Source organism: Ceratosolen solmsi, unplaced genomic scaffold, assembly GCF_000503995.2.
Source record: "Ceratosolen solmsi marchali unplaced genomic scaffold, CerSol_1.0 scaffold6, whole genome shotgun sequence".
NCBI classification, from domain to species: Eukaryota; Metazoa; Arthropoda; class Insecta; order Hymenoptera; family Agaonidae; genus Ceratosolen; species Ceratosolen solmsi.
This window is the reverse complement of record NW_011948414.1, coordinates 14216047-14241800: the sequence shown is the minus strand read 5'-3', so window position 1 is coordinate 14241800 and position 25754 is coordinate 14216047. Positions and strand designations below refer to the sequence as shown.

Sequence of the window (25754 nt, the reverse complement as noted above, 5' to 3'; positions counted from 1 at the left end):
TTTTACAATTGTATTATAATAAAAATGAGTTTTAATCAATATTGCTTAGAGAGCTATAAAAATGGCACAGTAATTCGTAAGAACTCTACTAAAGAAAAGAAGTGTTGCAATAAAAAATTGTATAATTGTCTTTAAAGGAGTATTAACCGAATGAATGTACCATAATTGATTTAATATATATAAATGATTCTTGATTATGACATATCTGAACTAAAAAGGACGGTCGTACAATACCAAATGTAATAGCAAAAGTATTATTTATGCATTGCTTGGCTCATGATCATAATTCTGTGATGTGGAAGCTCTATTCAGTATGCTTTCTGGCTTTTGATAACTAGAGCCAAAGCTATTAATCATACGTTGGTAATGTGGTTTTCTATCACTTTGTGCTCTCGTATAATCAAGGTGATCATATTCCAAATCGCCGTTATTTTGCTTTATCTCATCATATAGATGTTCTGATTTTTTATTGTCCATTTCATCGATACTATGATACACATTCATATTCGGATTACCAACGTCAGCATCTTTATTTTTTAATGATGCCAAGTGATTATACTGTAAACCACATCCCTCTATAAAAATAATTTTATATTTATATTAAATATATTTCAAAATATTTTTATAAAAAATTATATTTTTTTATTAGTAATTTATCTACTATCAGAATTAGTATAATGATGACTTATTAACTAATTAATAAATTCAAGTTTCATTTAAGATGCTGTAATAAGAAAATCTGTACAAATTATAAACCATATCTCAAATATTCCATCAGAAATATCTGTCTGTCTTATAAAACATTTTAGGCACTTTTTACATTACCTTATTTAAATTGTACTTTATAAATTGTATTTTCAATATTTGTGGATAGTTTTATATCTAATTACTCTTATATTTCTGTATTATATTATTTTTATTAGTAGTTTAATACCTTTACAATTATCCTCTTCATCATCTGCACAATATGTAAATCCTAATTTAGTTTTTTCAGTGTTTATATTTTTTCTACTCAAAATATTTTTTATTTGTATATTATTCAAAAGAGTATTTGTACCATCATCAACTCTTACATTTCCTTGAAAAGAATAAACTGGATTATCAAATTGATTACGATCTGCAAAAAAAATATGTTCATCTTATTATTGTTTTGATTGTAAATTTTATAAACAATACATTATAAAATAATTTTCTTATCTAATAACTCAAATTAGTTTTGTATGAAATTAAAAACTTGGATCATTATTATATGAATAAATTTATCTACATTTAACTTTTCATTTAGAAATTTTTAACAGCCACAATATATATATGTATATTAATTATAAATATTATTATTTACGATTAAAGTATATCAATGTACGTAATGTAAGATTTTATAATATAGGTCACAGAGAAGTGGAGTACACATATGATCTATGAAATATATTGATTATTCAAAAAAAGGAAGATTAGAAATTATATTTCTTCATGAATTTTGAATTTTGAGTTAATGAATATTTTATTCTATTACATAAAAGTTTATACTATAAGTATATTTTAATAATATCATTTATAATTTTCCGAGTAGCGAAATATGTTTTGTAGATCTTTATAAAATATAATACAAGAAGAATATAGAATAAAAGAAAGATATAAGAAATATATGATATTATTTCGATGATAACTTTATGATAATAAATACGTAAATTTTTTTATGAGTTACACATATATTTTCTATTTTAGAATTCGTTTTAATCATTCTTGCTGCCTCATTGTTATTGTAAAAGAAGATAATCACATTGGCTAAAGTCAACTAATATTTAAATATCTAAACTGGTATTAGAATAATTATGTTATCAACATATTATTCAGATGTCTTGTTAGTTGTCAACTTTTTCTGTTACATGGGCATTTTTGTTCATAATGAGATATTATACTAAAGTTTATATTGCATAAAATCTAACATTATATGCACTGCATTCTTATTCAGAAGTTAACAATCGAACCCTATTATTTTAATTGCATAACTGGATAGAAGTGTAACGATATCTATCGATATTGATCATAAAGAGTATGGAAGGATCATATGATTTTGTTGAGAACTACTACCGATTCTATTAAAACATTTATCCTTCAATTTATTTATATTATTGAATTTTTATTTCTTTTCATCCAAATAAATATTAAAGAATGAATTATTTTTAAATATTTAGCATTCTAAAAAATGTTAAAAGCTTCATTATAATTTTTGATTGCTAACTTGTCTTTTTGTTCAATTATTTAATTTAAAGAATTAATTATTTGTCTACTTATATTATGTAAATTGTAATTTTATTTACACGGAATACATGTTTAGGAATGAAAATGTATAATAATATATCTACATGAAATTTCATTTTTTAAGTTTATTCTATTTATTAATTATTAATGTAGAATTGTACGAATTTAATACAGAGAAAATAACAAAATACTGCTGAATAATTCTGAAGAAATTAACCAGTGTTGTATTATTATTTTTTCATATTTAAAGGTTTATAAATTTTTACCGTATCAACTTTATAGTACATTTTAATTTATTTCAAGTCGATTCTGTAGTAATCCTCGTTAGATCATCTTTTTAATTCTATTTAATTTTTTTTAAACGATAAGTAGTCTAACGAGATAATTGATTATAAGCGTCCTTAAAGCTCAATAAGTCAACAATTGTTTAAGAAGGGAAAGTATATAATTATACATATAATTATGATGTAGCTCTCTTATCTATTCATTCGAGTTATTTCAATCAGTTTAATACACAACAATTTTAACTGATAACAACTTAATAATAATACAAAGATTCTGACATAAGGTTATAATGTCTGAATAAAGTAATTTTGATTTGACTTCATACGTTAAAACGATACAGGATTTTTATAATATAAAAATTATTAAGTGCTGATGCACAAATTTTACCTATTGGTGTAACTGGCTCGGCCGTATATTGTACTTGTGCTATTTCCATCTTGAGATTAGCAACTCTACGTCTATGATACATCCAAGCAGTACAAAAAATTGCTATGCTTAGAATTCCAGCAAAAATACCACCTACAACACTGCCATAACCAGCTTCATTTTTCTGTTGAACATTATGCGAGAACAACAATTCATCACACTTTGGACCTAAAAAAGAGAATTCGCTTGAGAATATTATCAATAACAGCCATTGCGCATTTAACATACCTCCATGTCCATGTTTGCAAATGCAACCTTCTGCAGGATGACATATAAAAAAGTCATTTATGCACTCACATGCTTCCATACAATGATCTCCGTAATATCCTTCAGGGCAAACTAAATTGAAAATAATCAAATTAATTTTCAATTAATAATAGAATCAACGGAGGCAAAGAAAATTACACGTATTTTTTCAATTATAAGTATTTTAATATAAAATAACTTATGAATAGGCATTAAAATTCTTATTAAATTGTACATCGTTTCTTAAGATCTATTAAAAATATATAAAACTAATTTGTTTTAATTATTATTAATTAAATATAAAGATGAGAAAAATTAAAATAATTATATTTTGTGATACTGTAATTAGTATATAGTGTATTTAGTGCAAAAAATAATTATAATTATTAAAATTACTGTGCATATTTAATTTGTTACAAACGTCTTATTTTTTATTTCTATTGTATGTTAAATTGTATATTATTTTTTTATAATGTATTAATAAAAAGTGATGTAAATACTTCTTGGTTCTTCTAATAGTTTATGGAATTAAATATCAATAAATATATTCATATTTAATCTAATATTTATAATTTAATACAATATATATTGCAATAATGAACTTTCTTAAATTAACCAAAATTTATATTTTGTATTGCAGCAATATTTAAAAATGCAAACAGAATCTTTTATAAACAAATCGTTCTTTTTTCATTTATATTTTTATTGTAAATCTTTGGTTTAAAATTTAATGAAAAATATTTTAATACATGAATGTATTAAATCATTATATACACCACTGTTTTATGAAACTTTTTATTATTATATAATATATATAAAGAAATGGAAGTTCTCAAATATTGCTTTATAATTATAAATATTTGATAGTATAATAATTAAATTGTATAATAACAAATTATTTATCTTTTTAAGATAAACTTGATTTAATTAAAATTTATAAAAAATCATTTTAATCCTAAAACCGCTATCTTTGTAAAATAAACATACAAGATTAAATGTGAAAAATCAAGGTGCGATTTCTGCAATATAATCTGAAATTCTGAAAATTAATGTAATTCATTGACTTACTTTCAGTACAGTGCGTGCCGGTCCAGCCGGGTGCACATCTACAAAGTCCATCATTAGCGCGACATTTTCCTCCATTAAGGCATTTGCAATGTTGAGTGCAATTGACACCGAAAGTGCCTTCAGGGCAACGGCTTTGACAATGTTTACCCTGCCAACCTGGTAAACATTGGCATATACCATTCACGTGGTGACATTCAGCACCATTTTTGCAATCACAGCGCTGCGCACACCCACGTCCATAAAAATTATCCGGGCAAGGATGTTCACAGGTTATTCCTACATAGCCTGGTCTACAAATATATTCGCCAGTTACATGGTCACATGTCATGTTACCTGTAATGAAAATACATTTGAATGTATCTCAAAATAATGTATCATGCTTATTAGCAGAGACTGTTTCGCAAAAACTTCCAATGTATTTATTATGGTGATTTATAGAATATTCAGACGCTGTTCCATCACAGAACGATAATTTTATCTGGAAGGCTAAAATGATAGTGATTCCTCTTTTATTTACAAAATAAATACTATACAATTTGTAAAATTATTAGATTTAGCTGCACTGTTATGCATGTAATATTAATAATGATGATGATAATGATGATGACGATGATGAGGACGATGATGATTATTATTATAATAATCATAATAATAATTTATTTGTAATTGAAAATAAGTAAAAACACTAACATACAATAAAAACTGAAAATTAAAAGCTTCAATCATAGTTCATAAATTAATATAAAAACAATAAGTCAAGTTCTGTAAAATGTCCTATCACAAAATGAAAAAATTATATTTATTTAATTTAATGGTATTTTAATTATTAAAAAATCAACGAAGTAAGAAGCATCAAAGATGACATTCAAATAACATTAAACTATATTAATCTGAGGCAAAAGAATATTAAAAATTGGATTATAATCTGACTTCCTGTTGTCATGACCAATTGAAAATATGTTTAATAAAAATAATTTTGCTATCTTCTCAAAGGAATACTAAATGCGAGAGATTTTTATTATTATCTTTACAAAGGCTGTTATTTCAGGAAGAATATTCGATGAAAAAATCATCATAATGAAGAAGTAGTTCAACAGTACATTGTTGCTAACGAAAGACAAATAATATGTCACTATGAAATTAGTTATTTTAAACTTTATATTTTATAACTATAATCGAAAAAGATGAAAATATCGTGGAAAAATATCTGATAAGTAAGAACAATATATGGATTAATGAATAATTTACATTGACAAGTTGTTGATTGATTAGATAATGCATTGATACACAAGCTTATTTATCAATATTTAAAATATCAATCCCAACAGTGTTTTACCAATAAACGAACTAAATATATTATTCAAGATACTGACGAAAAATTTTTATAGCACTCGAAAAGACTTCATATTTATAATACTCGAAAATATGTAAGTACTTAAATTTATGAAATAAATGCTCTTATCAATATTAATTGACAGCAGACTATCTACTAGGTTAATATATATCTAAAGCATTACTATTATGTACAATTTAATACCAAAGAAAAAAGCGCGAGTCAATTATTTTGCTTATAGGAAAAAAAATAAAATAAGAATATAGGAAATTAACATATAATTATAAAAAAATGATATACCAAACTGTATATTCTACGTACCAATGATTAGATGAAATAAGAGTACAAATTGAAATTTGCTTATGTAGATTAAATGCTGTAGAATAATTAATATGGAATAAATTCTAATAACTTCAATTAAGTATTAAATTATTGTATAAACCGTCAAATTTAAACATGAATTATAGGATAATTATGCAATGACTACTATGATGCTTAGAGCATTGTTTACTCATAATTATATATGTGTTAAATTAAGTATTGTTTTAATTTTACAGTTGCTTTAAATATAAACATAATCCTGCGCTAGTAAAGTATTAATGTTTTTAAAAATTTACAGCAAAAAATTTTATTTTAAATATTAATATTTGTTCATATTTTAGGTTGTTATATAAAGTTAATATAGTAGTTTATCAACATTGTAATCCGATTAACTTCATCAAAAGTTTGTATTCCTTCTAAAATTAAAAATGATTGAAGAATTACTAATCTACCTATAATCATGTGTTCCTTTATTTTCCTTGTCATTATAAAGAGCTCCAATATAGTAGTTCGACTGTATGTTATTGAAGCTCAGAAAGAAGGTATAAACAATAAAAACGACTTCATTCCATTTCCACAACTTTCTAGATTGAAGCTAACCAATACAAATATTAAACAAAAAACAAATTTTATTAATTATATGTAATTTTCTATTATACCATCAATTTTCAGATCTAAATACAAAACCGTTAATTAATTATATTTATAAATTATTTACATTTTATTACATTCTACAAAAAATTCAATAATTAAAAAATAGATAGATAATGGAATAGTACAAAAAAATAATGTGAGAATCTTTGTCCTAATACAATATTTACTTTTTCATTACTTCTTTGAACAGGCAAATATTATATTTACGTTTTATACTTAGAAATGTAAATTAGTGTAATTATGTAATTTCTTACCATGCATCATATCAGGACATTGCTCTTTGCAACGCATACCATACCAACCCTTTTTGCAGGGTTGTGAACAGTCTGTTCCTTCCCAACCTCTTGAGCATACGCAAAGTCCACTAACTGGATCACAGGAACTGTTATTTTTGCAGTTGCATTCATTGTGACAGTTCTCGCCGTACAAACCAGTCGGACATTGCGTTTCACAACGAATTCCTGTATAATATTTATAATTATTAAATCAATATTATCATAGTTTATATTGTTACTAATAAAAGATTGTAATAATTTTAAATAAATTATTTTCAATATTGATAAAATTGTTAAATTAAATTTGTGTAGCAATTTATAAAAAATTTCATAATTTTGTATTTCAAGAACTTTTAAAATTATACTAATACGTATAATTTTTTAAATATTAATTGTTATCATGTTATTAATATTATGAAATATTGTATACAAACCACGCCATTCCGGTTTACAGTTACAATGACCAGTAACAGGATCACAATCATTAGTATTATTATCGTCACAATCACAAACTTGTAAGCAATTATTTCCGAAAAATGAATTATTACAACGGTTCTGGCACAGATTACCTACATATCCCGGTGGACAAGTACATGCTCCTTTTCAAAATAAAAATAAACTTTGCTATAGCGTTAATATTGTATAAAATAAATTTTTGTAAGGAAGCGTCTTATTTAAAATTTATAGAATAAATTTTTGTTTTAATGAATTTTTACCATTTTGGGGATGACAAGCAGCTTTATTAAGACATTTGCATTTTTCATTACAACCAGCTCCATAAAATCCCACTGCACATGGGCGTTCACATTGTACGCCCTCCCAACCTATTTATAAGATTATTAAAATTTTACATTTGTTTATTCACTTACTGAATCCAATTTCAGTCAATCATTATTAGAAATGATGCGTAAATCATTAGTATAAATACAATATGTACTAAACTATATTATATTTCTTTGAAATCAGTACTTTGATATAAGTTCTAAATTATACTAATTAAATTATACTAAGATATAAATTTTTAAGCTAACGTGTATATATATTCTTAATCTATAAAAAATATCAAAACATCATAACTTACCTGCGCTACAATTGCAATGTCCATCCTCTGAAGAACAAACACCACCATTAAGGCAAACACAGCGTTGAGCACAATCTTCACCAAATGTATTAGATGGACAAACTTCGTGACAATATTTACCTCGATAACCAGCAGCACAGATACAACTGCCATCAATTGGCGAGCATTGAGCATTATTTTTACACTTACATCGATTTTGACAATCCTGACCGTAAGTGTAAATTGGACAGGTACGTGAGCATGTTTTACCGGCCCAACCCATCTTACACATACACTCCCCAGTCCATGGATGACATAACTCTGTATTCGTTATATCACATTCGCAAACCTAAAGAGTTCAAATATTTAGTTTTGAAGAATACTTCATTATTATTATTTACTCATATAATTATTACCTTAGAACATTCTGGCCCGTAAAATCCATCTTTACATATGCGCTTATTACATCTATCACCGATCCAACCTGCATCACATGTACACGAACCATCGACAGTTGAACAAGATGCTCCATTTTCACAAGTGCAATTATTATAACAATTAAAACCATATTTCCCTTTTGGACAATTTTTTAAACACTATATGAAAATATAAAAATATATTTAAAACTATAATTACCAAATTAATAACGCATAAATAATGTTATAATAATGGTTTAGATAATGTGATATAATTGATATTAAATATTAATATAAAATATAATCTAATACTAAATTATATTATTAGCTACAGTATTTTATATAATTTTAGAGAATTAATTTATCGAAAATTAGTTTTGAATTTAATATGTAAGGTAATATAATATTTTACTGTATTCTAAAATACGATATTTAAAGAACTAAAACATAGTAATTGATTAAGTAATTTTTATTAAAAAAGACAGTATATGTTAAACAAGGTAAAAATATTTCATAGAACATAAATAGAACGGTAAAATATTTTATAACTATTTAAATTTTGTTAGCATAATACAATTTTATATTCCTAAATATTTATAAATAGTTATTTAAATATTAATAATATTTACAAATAATCGTAAATAATCATTTAAATATTACAATTAAAAAATTCAGATGTTTCTTTACAGAATTTATGATTTATATATTTATAAATAATACATACTATTTATTTTATTTTTTTATTATTTTAAATCAATCGGTTAATTCATATCAGTTGTAAATGCAAATGTGCAATATCAATATGTATTCTTTTCAAAATTAAATTGTTTTAATAATCAATCCTAATATTTATTAAAAATTTAATTTCTTTTTAATTAATTATTAGAAATACTTTTGAATTGACAATTCTGTAAATAAATAATAAGGAAAAATCCATATTAAAAATTTTAATTAGTAATTTTAGTCATTTAAGGTTTAAAATTTAAAAAAATTAAATCAATTAATATTTTTAAATTATCTACTACAAACAAAATAAATTTTGTATTAATTTTTTTTTAAATTCACACTTTTTCCAAAACTAATAAACATATAAATATTTTAAATAATTATTTATTAATAAAGAAATATAAGGAGATCAACATTAAAAATATAAATTAAAAAATGACTGTAAAATTTACCTTATCTCCTTGATATCCAGGTTTGCAGATACACTCTCCTGTAATATGATTACATCCTGCGCCATTGTAACATTCACAGGGTTCACTACAATTTTGACCCCAGTATCCTTCTGGACAACGATTGGCACATACAGATCCCTAAAGAGAAAAACATAAATTAGTTGCAATTTATAAAAACTTGTGATTAAAATTGTAATTTTTTTTTTAATTATTTGATTTATTTATTCTAATTTATGGGATTAATCCATTATTTATTCTATTAAATTTATCGAATGATTAAAATGTAATATTATTTTATTTGCTACAGATCATAATTTCGTAAAGTATATATGGTCGATAAGGGATTAAACATTTTATAACATTTTAAAGCTGTAATTGCTAATAATAATAATTTACTTTATATAAAAGTATAATTGTCAAAAAATATACATTATTAGTTTATTAATTTATTATATACATGTAAAAATATTTTAAAATATTATATTAAAAATAAATATTCTACTGTCTTTCTATTCGGTAATAATATATTTTAAAAGGTCTGAAAAAATTATGTTTATATGTATATTCAAAATTTTATATGTTATTCAGATAAAAAAATTATAATTCACTAAATCTTGAATATATTTTTAATAGTTGGAAATCTGACATCTGACAAAAATCTCATGTTTATCAAACTAATATTTATGCAAATAAATATAAAAGATTGTAGCAAATATAATTAAAACTCCTCGATTTATTTTTAATGAATAAGTATAAATTATACATTTATACTTACTACTTCATTAAATTAATATTGCTTTATATTTAAAAAATATTTATAAAAAACAGAGATAAAAATATAAAATATATATTTATAAACTTAATATTAAATTTGTTTAAATTTTAGTAATTGTTTACCATCCATCCCGGGGTACAAAAACATTTTCCAGTTGTTGGACTGCAGGCACCTTTATTTTGACAACGGCATTCTGATTTACATTCATCGCCATGTTTTCCGGGTGGACAAAGATCATCGCATCTTGAAATTAAATAGTTATTTATTATTTAATTATATACATTATATAATTAAAATTTACTATACCATAGAAATAATTTAGTTATAAATAGTTACATACAAAAGCTACAAGTAAAATTTACGAATAGAAATTTTCTAACATTTTTTATAAAAATTGTATTTATTATTTTGTACATGTAAAAAAGTTGAATAAATAATTTAGTAATCCGTATATATAATAATATATACGTAGTAATAATATATTAATAGATAATTTCCCAAACAACTTGCATGTTTCACTCTAATTATTTGTATAATGATATTTTGTTGTAATCGCACAATTTATACTTATACGTATAATTTTTAAATACAAAAATTAAGTCTTCTCATGGCATCATGATAAGAAGCAAATAATAAAAATTTAATTTATTCGTGATACAACTTGTGCATGATGGTTGTAAGCGGGCTGAATTACTTTCAACGAGTGTTAATCTAATACAATTACGTAATAAACTTGATGCTTTAAATGATAAAGAAAATAACATGTGATTACTGGTTGTCGGTCAACAATAAATGAAATGCATGCGATATTATGGGTTTAATAGAAGAACTTAATTATTAGGTTTAACGCTTTAAAGTCTAGAAAATTTTTGTCCTTTAGTAAACATCTCTATTTCATAAAATAAAAATGAATGAGTATAGCACTTTTATAAAGAAATGTAGCGAACGATTTTATATAATATGTAAGGATTACTATGTACACTTAAAGACAGGCAGTGAATAAATTGGGAGGTATAACCATCAAATATACAAAAATGGAGTTTGAATAATTCGTTAATAAAGCAACAAGTAAAACAATTGAACCATCACCAACAAAGTTGAAGAAATGTTTAACTATTAAATCACATGCTACAGTATTTACAAAATACAAAAATTAAGCTTTTTTATGAAAAAGTGAAATTTATCTGAATGTTTATTTATAAATATATGAAATCTTAATATTTACAAAATGGATAATGCATGTCTGCAACAACTACAGTGTATGGTAGTAGTGTAACCTGATAGCAACAAAGCAATGATAGACATAAGACCAGTACTTAAATTTAACCGACTTAAACTGTTATTCTATTTGTGTATTAACAAAAAAATTAATCAGCAACTTTGACTTAGTATATGATCTCTTAAAATCTCTTAGTATTAATCAAAGTAAATATCCAATTTTATTCTCCTGTTTAGCGCTGTATGCAATCCTCTCTTATTTTCACGAATTCTTAAATAAATTATTTTTATTAATCTAGATATAATTCATAGGTTATATTTGTAGAGTAAAACTAGTATAGAAAAGTATAAACCTTTTTTTATCGATCCATTAATTTTTTAACATAATATATTTATTTGAAGTAGTTTACTAAAACATTCTATATACTTACAATGGTCCAGTATATCCAGGCGCACAGTGACATTCCCCGGATATGTGTTGACAACTTCCACCATTTAAGCATCGACATTCTTCATCACAATTTTGACCATATCTATCTGGTGGACATTGATCCTCACAATATTTACCTTTCCAGCCTCGTGTGCACGTACAGTTGCCATTGTAAGGATCGCAGCTTGCATCGTTCGCACATCTACAATCTTCTAAGCAGTTCGTACCCCATTTTCCCAATGGACATTCTGTAAAGTTAAGAAAATTTACTTTATTCAAATCTATTTTCTTAATTATATGAATTACTATTTACTAAAACACATTTTTGTTATTAGAACTGTATATACAAGCAAATAAAAAATAAATAATATACAGTAATATAAATAAGGTAATTTGATCAAATTTACATCAGTCAGTATATTGTGATATATAATTGAATTGATTCTATGTTTATTAAAGTTTTTATAAGTTTTAGTATATATGTTTTTTTTATGCTAAAACTAAAATAATTATGGCGTTTAAAATTATAATTATAATTATGAAGAATAAAACAATCCAAAAATACAATTAAACAATTATAAAACATCGATAGTTCTATCGCGGATTATTTTTATGGAATAATGGATGTAAATTAACGCGATAAATTAAAAAAATTATTTTTAAAAATTTTCCCAATTTCCCAATAAGAATATGAATTTGTTTTATAATTATAAAAAAACACAAACATTTTGGTATAAATCGACACGAAACATTGTATATTAATTTAATAATTTAATTTTAGTAAAATTTTTAATTTAGAAGCCATGATTATTCTTTATAACAATGACAATCTTTCTAACATTATCATTTTTATTTAAAGTGTGCCATTTATAAAATAATTCATAAATGTTAATCACTGTTCGTACGCACGACTACTATCTGTAACCATACACCTTGCAATGTAAGTAAATAAGTTATTAATACTTTAATACTGAATATCAAATATTTAAATATACTAAATAATGCGTTCAATTCTAATATATATTATAATTATTAAATTGATTTAGATAAAACAAAATTTTAAATAAAAGGTTTCTGTTACATAATTTCTAATTATGCTTCTAACATAAATTATTTTATGTTACAATACATTGCTATTGCAATAGTCAAAAGATTCATGACTTTTATAAAATATATATTATCAAATTTAGAAAATATATATTTAAATAAAGATGTAATAATAAGAAAATAATTATATTGTCATTGTTATATGATATTCTTACATTAACATACATAAAATAAATATATTACGTTAATGTCATAGAATAATTTTTTCTAAATACTGTTGTTTGTTTATCTTTTATACACATCATTTAAATTCATGGGATATTTTTCCAAATTTTACAATCAATTGAAATTTTATATTTATTTTCAAAAAAAAATTAATCTTTTTTATTTCAAAATGATTGTACAACATATTAATAAGTTTTAATAATTTTTATACAAACAACTAACATTATATTTCGGGTATGAAACTGCGTGATTGCCTAAATATTAAATTCGTTTTGATATTAAAGAACTATTAATTCACATTAGCATGTGAAAAATAACGATATTTGCTGTTGAATTCGAATAATGTTCTCATAATATAAATTTAAATTGAAATTACATAAAACAATATTTATACTTACTGATATTACATGATGAACCACCGTAACCAGATTCGCATTTACAAACATCTGGAGCAACACAAGTTCCGTGTAAACATAGTTTTGAACACACTGCAACACATCTATTTCCTTCGTATGTTGGTGCGTAACCTTTACAGCATTCTTCAACAGGCCTTTGTTTTGTTATTGTCTACATTTAAGAATTTAAATAATATAAAAATTAAAATAGTTTGAAAAAAATAAACAATGAAAGTATGTATTCATAAAAGATGCATATGTATGTGTATGTAATATATTAACGATTTTTAATTAATTTCATAAATATAATTAAGTGTAATTTGTTTTTAAACATCAATATATTTATTCTAAATAATACCTGTGTTTTATAAACAGTTTTGAAAACAATCTTATATTTCGAACAAGTAGGAGGAAAACTCCAACACAAAGTTTTTGTTCTTTCAGTATACGGTTTTTGTTCTGAAACTTTTACTGTTACTGTATACCTAAAAAAAAAGTTTCCGAATCAAATATTAACAAAATAGAATAGTATAGAAACAAGCCATATTCTTAAAGGAATTTTGCATTTATTAATGTTATATTTCATTCAGTAAAATATAATATTCAACTTACGATTCTTGTCTAGTACAAACATTAGGGCCTTCAAAAGAGTTAACATCATTAAAAAGATATATTGTACATAACAAAACAATCAATAAGTCGATGACTTTCATCCTCATCTTGTTTATTATTCTTCACCTATAGGAAAATGTTAAATTTTACTAGATCATTTTCTCAAATTTGAAAGTATTACGATTTGACTGATTTTTATAAGAATCCATTTGTTATTTTCGTCACAATCTCGAATCTAAAACAAAAGTTCATTAATTAAATTAATTTAATAAATTAAATAATCATCTAATTATGTATACATATAATAATATAATTTATCTCGTATAATTTATGAAAAGTATGTAAAATAAAAAAGCTAAGTTAGGTAGCAATTACATCACAGTATATATGAAGTAGCTAACACTTTATAGGATAATTTTAATACAAAATTTTTTAAAAATAGAATATAATTTATAGAATCTTCAATAAGAACATTAAAATAAATTTGAAAATGTAATAAAGTAATGATAAAGAACATTAGTCAAATAATACTAAATTGAATGTAGTTGCAGGAAAAATTTTACGGATAATTTTAATATTCATTACTATTAGATGATATATCTAAATGAATATCTAAATTCACGTTAGAAATTTCATATCTAGATTAAAACATAAAAATTTATTTAATATTTAAAATAGTTATTAACTTTGAATTATTTAAATTAATTAGATATTTAGATAGATAATTTAATTAGATAAATTAATTAAATATTAAATGTAAATTATCTTAATTATAAACTTGTTTATAATTTTACTTATACTTAATCAAAATTTATTAATTATAAAATTTATGAATAAATTAAAATTATTCATCAATGTTTATAGAATTGAGCCAAATTTTATTTCTCATTATGAGGAGAATAGGCAATTCTTCTAATTTATATATGAAATAAGCTTTATATTTTATTATTTGCAAAAATTCTATAAAATATTAAAAATTTAGATAATGGTATTGTACCATTGTCATGTATAAAATTTATCTACAAATACTATGATAAAATATTTATATCAATAAATTAATTATTTGAAAATATATTGTGTAAAATAATTATGAAAAAAATTTAATACGAAATTTTAAAAAATATTATTCATTTTATAAAGAAATTAAAAATATGTATATTTTAAATAGATAAATGAAATATTATTCTAAAATTTATATACACTACATCATTTTTTCATTCTTGAATAATACAAACTAATTAATAATTATTATGAATCCATTTTAAATAAAATGTAACTTTAAATTATTGCTTAATTTATTCAACAAATGGTAATTATATTAAAAGTTTCACATCACTTAAAGATTTGTTCTAAAATTAATTTTAGAGAACTGTCTACAATTGAAATGAGAACATCTCACCTTTCATTACTGAGACTTAATAAAAAATAGAAAAAAAAACAATCCTCTTAACAAAAGGTTGTTATTCATTCTCTTATAAATACAATTTATAAAATTTCTTTATAAAATTATTAAAAAATAAAAGTTGGGAGTATGTGTATGAAGCATTCCATAGAAAAATAAATATAATATAATATTCTGTCTTCTGCTGTCTTTCTTTTACACTCTTTTGATCGTGTCAATTTTGGGAGGTATTATATTCCTAATGGCACAAAAGTAATGTTACTCTATAAAATTAAAATTTCCGAATATGCGTTATTTTTAAGAATTATTAAGTATATATAAATTATTGTATTTTAAAGCAATTTATATAGTAATAAAAAGATTCAAATTTAAAATATAAACATATATTATAAATATTATGAGCATACTAATTATAACTATCAATTATTTATATAAAAACATTTAAATAGTTTATATGAATTATAATGTATAAAAATATAAAATCAACTATATCAAATCTGTTAATTTTGACCTACTAATATCATTTAAAAAATAATGCATCTTTAATGCAAGTATAGAAGAACTCTTAGAATCTAAAAATGTTTAAAATTTAATACAATTTTTTAGTTTCTGTGTATATATGTACATATACATTATCTGAATACGGTCACAAGTTTTAAACTCGTACAGTGTAGAATTAAGTGATTAAATGTTTAAATTAAACAATTTTGTATATTAGAAATTTACATTATTATTTCAAAAGTCTATACTCTTTTATAAATCATTTAATTAAAATATCTTACATAAATAAATTCTGAAAGGAATTGGTAGTCGGTATTGAGCTATATGCGGGTATAGTAAAGAAAACTTGAGTCGTAAGGAAATATTCAAAACAAGAATGAAATAGCAGTCGGTAGATATGAACAAGTATAAAATGACTAATCCAATTTTAAATAAAAAGGCATATTTTAAATTTTATTGGTAGAAAAACATTAATATCGTGTAAGATGAAATAAAATATTATTTAGCTTAATTGAAATTTTTTTAATTTATTCAGAAAAATAATATTTGATAAATAATTATAATCTACTTTTAATCCTCAAATTTATCTGAATTTAAAATTTTATAAGATGAAAATTAATATTAACAAAGAACCAAAATATTACAATAAAAAATTTGTGTAAATATTTTTAACACTTAATTTTAATTACTAAAACACTATAAATATTCTATTAAAATACTGCTCTACATCGGTATTCGTATATTAGAACGTACTTTATGAAAATTGAAAGTAAAGAATAATTAGTACACTAATAAGTTGAGTAATTGTTTTCGAATAATGAGAATATTAATATTTACTTTAATGCTTATTCTTTCTTGCATATATTATTTTACTTATGTTAATATATATATATATATATAAAAGCTCTTAAGCAAATTAATGAAAAGTATGAACAAAATTGAGTTTATATAACTTTTACTATAACTATAAAATAAAAAATTTATATTGCTTTATATTTTGCAACCTTGACTATAATAAATGAAAAGCAAATTATGTTGAGAAATAAAAAAAATTACAATATATATATATATATAAATACCGAATATTAATTATAAATAAAGTTTGTATTTATACTAATGCTAAATAAGATTGCATTTATGTGTATATACTAACTGATAAAAAAAGTCAAATATAATTAAAAAATAAAATTTATTTTTATAGTGTCATTTTTTTCAATTAATATATTTACCATTAAATTTTATAAAAACATAAATATATATTTTGTAATTTGAAAAAAAATATATTTGGTAATATACCATAAATTTCATGAACATTTCTGATTAAGTTAGATGTTAAATTTTTATAGGTTTCTCTAAAATTTGCAAAACTGTTAAATTTACTTATATTTATAATTATTGTATAAATAAAAATTAGTAAGTATGCTATTCATATATAATAGCTATTTAATCCATAATAAATTCTCGGGATGTTGTACTGCATAGTTTAAATTTCATCAATTCTTATTTGGATATATACGTAATCAGATTTTAGTCCAATATTACAAAAAATAGTTAGTATACAAATATTTATAAATTATAGTAGATATAAATTATAATAAATTATAATAGAATTAAGAAATTTTGTCAAGCATAGATACCCACGTCAACGGTATGAGCTAATCTGCAAGATTAAATAAAAAGGACGTAGATGAATCACTTCCGCTACCGTAAACTAATGTTTGTAATAATACTCTTTCCTCTCTGTGTATGTAATAATTGAATTTTATGTGCGTATAATACAGACTGTTTTATTTGCATTGATAATAATAAGTTTTTTAAACCGTAAGAATTTAAAGTACAGTAATGTCCTATTTTTTCTTCGAACACCAAGTCAATGATGCATTAATCTATAAGAACAAAGAAGCGAGTAAGATTTTTTATATCGTAATTTTATAAATTCTCATTAATTTTTATACCATATATATGAGATAAATTTTAAAAAACTATTAAATTATATATAACAACATACAATTATTTTATTCTAATATAATTTAAATAATTTTGATTATAAAATAAATAAGGATCTTTTTCAGTATAAAATAATTATAATTTTTTGATCCGATCAAATGTTTCATATATATTATTTCTTAATTTATGAACCAATAAAACATTAATTATTTAGAAAATATAAAAGTATATTTTTTAAATACTTTAAAAAGATTATAATTCGATCAAAATATTTCAGAAATGAAATACATCTAAAAAATAATATACAGACTACAAACAGACACAACTACAAGCATTTTAAAACGATCGAAAGAGCTGATTTTACATTTTTTGAAGGCATATGTACTTACATACTTTATCTATATAGATACAATTTATTATAGAATGAAATCAAAGTAATCAATTATAATATTTTATATATCGTGTTTATTTTTTTTATTCATTTCTTCTTCCTATTTTAATGTTTCACAAACATAAACATTCATATAATTTGTGCGCGCGCGCGCGCGTAAGTGTGTGTATTTTATACATAATTAATAAATTTAATAATTAATTATTAATAATTGTATAATTGTAAGATTAAACTATAACATACAATTGTTAATAAATACTCGATATAGTTTTTATTAATTTTATGTTATAATAAATGAAAATCCAGTATTCTCAGATAGATACTATGATATTTTACAGAATATAATTGCTTATTATAGAATTAGACTTTTATCAGATAAAAAAAATCTAATAATGATACTGTTGCACTTTGTCACATCACATTATTAAGGAGCAACATTTGCGTATGTAGTTAAAATTTCAAAATTTATATGAAATACCTTTAATATTTCATATGCTACAATATAGTTCGTGATAAAATTATATATATATATATTAAAATTTAATTTCATTATGCTTTTCATGATTTATATTTGAATTAGATTATGTTTATAATTTAATCTTTATTCATATATCACTATGAAAAAAATATATAAAGTTAGTCCTACTAAAATATATGAAATTATTATGTAGATACATTACTTATTTTCACACTCAAAACTTAATATATTAAATCAATCCTTTCGCTTTCAGAAATACTACGTTATTTAATAATTATATAACTTGCTTCCAGTAATGATTTTTTTATTTACGTTCAAATTTAATTATTTTTATTTATACGATAATTAATAAATTTTCAAAATATTTAAATCTAATTAAAAATTTAAAACTAAAAAGGTTTGTAGCGTATACAACGTTTATTTTCTAGAATGCTATTACATTTTTTATATTAATTTATTATTTTTATAATTGATTACAATGATAGGCGAACTCAAAATTCAGTCTATTTTGTAATTCTCAATGGTTCCTAATTGGAAGGAAAATTGTTAATTTTTCTAAGTTCTCGATAAATATTGAAATATGTTTCATTATCTATGCTTTACTTCAAGTAAGGCCATTATTAAACCATATATTCAAACTCGCTTATTTTGATTTACATTTGTTTGTATTTGTTTACATGCATATCATATTTTCAATTTAAAAAATTCAAAATTTAAGAAGCTTTTAAAATTCAATCATTCGTATAATATATACTTTAGACAACGAAGTTGAAAAAAAATTGAAAATTTTTTAATATTTTTATTCGATTGTAGTACAAAGTTGTGAAGATGTGGATATACACATTTTTACAAACAAATTTCTTTAATAGTTTCATTTATCAATTATAAAATTGTACTTTTTAATGATTAGCCTATTTAGTGTTTATATATCATGTAAAAAGTTTGCTTATTGAAATTTATTTTTTAAATGTTGTTGTAACATTTTAATATTTAATAGAATGAAAAAAAAAAATTAATAATGTATTGAAAACCAATAATTTGAATAATAATAATTTGAAAATTATTAAGTATAAATTATAATTTATACAAAATATAAAATCCATTATCCTTCATTTGATTTCTATGTGCTACATATACAAAATCTCTTTTGCATTTAACGATAGCGAATTTGACATGTTTTATAGAGGATTTTCTATTTATTTATATTATTATACAAAGAAAAATTTAAAGCAATTATTTTCTGCTTCAAATTAATCGTACCGTAATCAGTATAATACTTGGCTGCTGAAAATAAGACATAAAACGTAAAATTTAAATAATTTTGTTTATAAATTGTTTCAATAAGGAATAAACGCGAGAATGTACTATAAATTTCTAGTATACACTATTTTGTGAGATGAATGAGAAAAAGAGTAAAACAAATAAGTTAATAATACGTTATATAGCTTGATAGACACTGCTTTGTTACTTACATCTCCGGTGCGTCTATGGGTCAAACTCCTGTATTCCCTCTCGTTAACAAAATCATAAAATTTTGTTCATGATGTCGCAAAAAATTTATAATATTTGTATTCACGTTCCATGACCCACTCAATGTATTATTACCAACACCATCGACTTTTGAGATCAACTACGTGACAGTTTATATAGAGACAAAGAAACTTACGTGGCTATTTTATGAACTTGTATTCAACTTGAGAGTTACGATCTAGTTGCAACTAAGGACTAAAGTAATAGTGGAGAGAATCTCTAAAACTGACAACTGTTCCTATCATTCCATTCCAAACTCCAAAAGCTAAAAGAGGAAGTGGCGCTGTAGGCGTTCATGTGTTTAAAGGAAAAACTTCGATATCTTATAACTGAGCATAGACAACGTGCAAGATAAAATTATCTATGTTATCAACCGTCAATATTACAGAACAATAGATCGTTCACATATATATAATCAATATAAATATCAATTCTATAAGAGCCAAAAGATAATTTAGCACAATGTTATTGTTCCCTAATGTTATCAGTTATTTAATACATTAACAGTTATTGAAATAATATTAAAATTGTGAAAGTAAAACAATGCCATTAGTATAAAATATCATGATTACTTTAAAAGTAGATATGTTTACGTTACATTTTAAAATTATTTAATTCCATATTATTAAAGACTACTGAATATTCTGCAAAAATAAATAGTTTTTATACAAATCAATAAATAAATAAATTTTCTTCTAATTTGTTTTTTAATATTAGTTATTTTTATATAGTATTTGAGATAAGTATACTTATTATATGTAATTTTCTATATTCCAATTTGATATATTTATATAAGCAATCTCTTATAATCATAGATTTGAGCTTTGTAATAAATACATTTTAAAACAATTTTTCATTTTTTTTAATAATATACTTATATTTAAGTAATTTAACAATTTTTGAATTTTCATTATTTATAAATTTTTTATACAAAATTTATAATTTAGAAATACTTTCATAGGATAAAATTTTGTTTGGATTTTTAATTTTATGATTATTTTAGGAAATTCATATCATATATGATTTATTATAGAATATCTCCACAAGTGTCTCACCTTTATTTTATTTATTAAAAAAATTAAGTTTATTAAATTTAAAATTAATTTTGACAGACAACAATATTTTTAATGGTAATTTACTTCAAAATAAATGTTAAGCGCATATTTTTAAAGACTTTTATAACTTTGTATAAGAAAGATGATTTTCCAAATTTTAAGAAAGTATAAAGTTCTAATATAGTTAAATTTAACTACATTATTTAATATTTTAATATTCAATTTTAATTTCATTGTTTCAAATTTTATAATATTTTATAATGATAATATTTTGAAATTGAAAAAGAGTTTTAAAACATTTTAGTTCATAAGGATTATTAGCTCTTATTATTAACTCTATTAATATTAACGAATTTTATTAGTTTATTATTATTTTTATTATATATTATTTATTATATATTATTATAATTACTAAAAATCTAACTAATATTAACTCTAACTTTATTTAAATATTATTTAACTAATAAAATGTAATGTTTATTAATAAATATAAGTTTCTTAATTTATTATTAAAAATAATAAAATACTCATGTTATGTTTGATATTACATGATAATGCGATGATATAATGCTGTAAGCATCCAAGATAACATAAGAAGGCTCAATAAGATATAGTATTGTAGGCTTAGCCGCGTCATACATAGATGTCGTCCTAATATTATATTCTTAAATTCTTTATTACAAGGATTCTGCATTACCAACAAACTATGATGTTCTTGGTAACGTACGCATATATAGAAAATATGCCCAAGAGATGCTCCCAAAGAAATGTATATACACCCTGTGTGCTCAATTTCTTAACAGCGTGTAAGGATTTGCTGTTATTTAATATTTTATTCATAACCTTAACTGTATTCTGAAGATATCCCCTGTCTTCTAAATTACGTTAAGATTCTCATCACTAGTTATTGATAGAATTTTACAATGACGACTTTTAAATCAATTTTTATAAAATCATATTTAATATAATTGATCAAAGTACATTATATAATTTTTAATTATTTATGGAAAACATTATACCAATTGGATTATATTACCGATTATTTTTTTATTTATGTAATTCCGTATTATTACTTATAAAAATTATCGAATAAGTTTTGCTCTCGTTTACAACGTATCCTTATGAATAATGTTTCCCATATTAATTAACAACACGTTTATCGTTAAAGACTAATATTTCTCCTCGGTATTATATATTTGTGATTTACTTTGTATACTATTTTTATTATAGTACAATTGATTAATATTTATAGTTCATTTTATAACTTAAAAACTCCTTACTTTTATTTAACGGTACTCTCATCACATAAACAGACACATTATTATATATATATTTTTTCGTAAAATTTAAATTATTATTAATATAAAAAATAAGTCTTGCGCCAGATCAAAAAATCTATGTATTAATTTGAGCAGTAATTATAACGGGTATAGAGAAATTAATTTATTCTCTATTTCATTTTATTTTATAACTCTTAAAATGTTTTATTATGTGGGATTCATTTTAAAGTATTTCATTAAAATATAAAGCAACATCAATAAAAAATAATGTACGGGTATTTATAGTACTGGAGGACGATTCTTAATAATTCAAGACAGCGTTGGAATATTTTACTAAGAAATTATATTAAATTTTTAAACGTATAATAATAATACTAATATATTAATAAAATACATTATATTTTTGCTTACCAATTCTATACATTTATACATTCTTGTTGTTTTATAAATTAATTTGTTCCTAAAATTGTTAATATACATATTTGCTTTATTCATAGATATAGCTATATAACAGATTCACGTTCATTTTAATTAAAACTCTATTATGATTGGATATATTTTTAATGTGTTAAATATTTAAATTTTTACAGGAAAAACATAAAAATACATCACTTTCCAGAGCAACGTTATTTCATTTTTGCTAAATGCTAATTATAAAATTCACGGTATCCAATATTACGGTGATATTTTTTTCTTCGATTACTTTAAAATACTACAATAATAAATTTAAGGAACTAAGCATAAGTTTGAAATACTTTTAATCCTTGTAATATTAAAATGCATAAAATTATTAGTTTAAAATAAAATTTAAATTAAATACATTTTTGAATATCTTAAACTAACTCTGACTCATAATTTTAGTCTAATATTATATTTTAAAACTTTTTAATGATAATGTCTTTTATCTGTTTTATAATACACAATTCATTTGATTGATATGCAAAAATTGAGGTATATTTTTAATACGACTTGTTTAACTATGTAAAAAGAATTTTATTAATTAAACAAATACTTTTGTAATGGCACAATTTAACAAATGCAAAAAGAAATATAATTTTACATTAAATAAAATTTACGTATGATAAATAAAAAAATACACGATAATGTTCTATATTTCTAAAATAATAAAAAATTTTAATAGAAAGCATTATAATAAAAAGTTCTTCTTCGTTAATGGCTAAATGTATAAAATTATGGATAAAACGTAAATGGATAAAAAAGTACATTTACATAGTTTGTTGGATATATTTTATAAATTTGTTCTTTTTATAAAGTAAAGTGAGTAAAGTTTGTAATGAAGTACTTTTTAATAAAAGTGTATAAATATATCATCTGTTCAATACCTAATCAATTATTAATCTTATTTATAATAATACTCGCGATAAGAAGTTCTAAACCAAGTGTAAAGTTTATATTAAAATGAAATTACACAAGTACCATAAAAATAAACTATATGAAAGTATACGTATTGTATCAAGCATAAATTTTCGGAAAATAAAAAAATTTTTAAATAATTTTTAAAAAAATATTTATAAATCTCGTCAATAATATTTTCAATGTTTTATTTGAAATACAATATAGCAGCATAAATAGCATAATCTCTAAAAATATATTTGATCAAGTTTGATCGTATATACACAATTCATTTACCAGTTTAAACAGTATTATTATTATTTTAATGTCATTAAATTTTTCAAATTAACTTGCAATAGATTGTTTATCCATGTACTTATCTTGCTTTTCACCAATCCGCACATTGCTTCGACTGTTTTTATATTTTCGTTTAGATGGTAGGGGAATTTCAGAACTATCAATAAAAACTGAATTTTCAAAAACAATTTTTTCATTTTCATTTATTATGAATAATAATGCTATTAATTCTGTTCTACGGGGTTATTATCTTTTTCATAATTGCTATTTCTGTTATTTTGTTATTTCAATGTTTTTCAATTAATTCATTTAAATTTTATCCATGAATTTAAAGCGAATTCAAAAATAAATTTCTACGACTTTTTTTTCTCTTCTTAAACTCCAATTTGTGTTCTAATTAAATTACTTTTTTAATTTTCATAGAAGTTCTCATGAAATAATTACTAGTGCTTGTTCTGAATATAAATTAAATGATTGTACTAATGTTTTTGCATCTTATACTGCTTACATTTTCTATGAATTTAAGTACTATTTTGATTAAAAATATTATATCATGAAAATTAGTTTTTAACTAAATTTTTCCTGAATATTTTCTTATACTACTGTAAATAAACTTGCTTCAAGGACTGTGAAAAATTATTCAGTGAAGCGATTTGTGTTGTAAATGAAGTATTAATTATTTTTAGAACAATAAATCTATTTGGAATAAATGAAGATTTTGTGCCATTAATGTAACTTCATATTTTTGTGAATTTTATATTAATGAGTTCTTTACTAGTTTCGTAGTAATATAATTGTTTATGATAGTGGGCTTGTGAATTAGTTTTGTTTCTGATTTTTCATCCAATTCACTTGCTGATCAAATTTTTTCTATGTACCGTGTGTGACAAATATTTTCTATTTTGAATTGAAATGGAATCACTTTACTCAATATTGTTGGCTCGTTTTATTGTTTTATTTGCTTTCGGTGTTAATCATCAGATATCGATGTGATAATCGAAATATTTTAACTTCAGATTGTGATAATAGTTCATTTATATTCAATTGTTTCATATACTCGTTAAAATATAAAAACATAGTTTAAACGAATTTATCTAATGTAAGTTAAAAATGTAATAGAAAGAATTACTTCGATACTAGGTTTATCATTTATTTACAAAACAGATTTAACTATTTGTATAGGAATAAAATATTCTGTGGCTATAAATCCAATAAAAACTGGTACAAATTCTTGCATTTATATCAACCATAATTATATCGGTGTGCTTATTAAGTAAAATTATATCTATTAAAA

The 25754-nt window shown here is 22.2% G+C and overlaps 1 protein-coding gene across 1 annotated transcript; it reads right to left on the bottom strand.

Annotated features, from left to right (window-relative positions):
• On the bottom strand, positions 1 to 20691 carry drpr (multiple EGF like domains draper). The gene is made up of 17 exons (XM_011507161.1): positions 20418 to 20691; positions 14227 to 14461; positions 13973 to 14099; positions 13618 to 13786; positions 11949 to 12195; positions 10422 to 10542; positions 9525 to 9662; positions 8347 to 8526; positions 7952 to 8279; positions 7587 to 7694; positions 7305 to 7469; positions 6850 to 7056; positions 4288 to 4620; positions 3202 to 3312; positions 2935 to 3141; positions 935 to 1117; positions 1 to 575 (listed from the first exon to the last, which is right to left on the bottom strand). The coding sequence occupies exons 2-17, from the start codon at positions 14331 to 14333 to the stop codon at positions 259 to 261; spliced, it is 3048 nt and encodes a 1015-aa protein (XP_011505463.1). The 5' UTR covers positions 14334 to 14461; positions 20418 to 20691; the 3' UTR covers positions 1 to 258.
• Between the last annotated feature and the right edge of the window lie 5063 nt (positions 20692 to 25754).

Coding starts and splice junctions, on each gene's coding strand:
- drpr (XM_011507161.1), bottom strand. CDS start 14,333: ATGAGGATGAAAGTCATCGACTTATTGATTGTTTTGTTATGTACAATA. Junction 13,787..13,972: donor AAACTGTTTATAAAACACAG/GTATTATTTAGA, acceptor TCTTAAATGTAG/ACAATAACAAAACAAAGGCC. Junction 3,313..4,287: donor CGGCACGCACTGTACTGAAA/GTAAGTCAATGA, acceptor TTTTCAATTTAG/TTTGCCCTGAAGGATATTAC.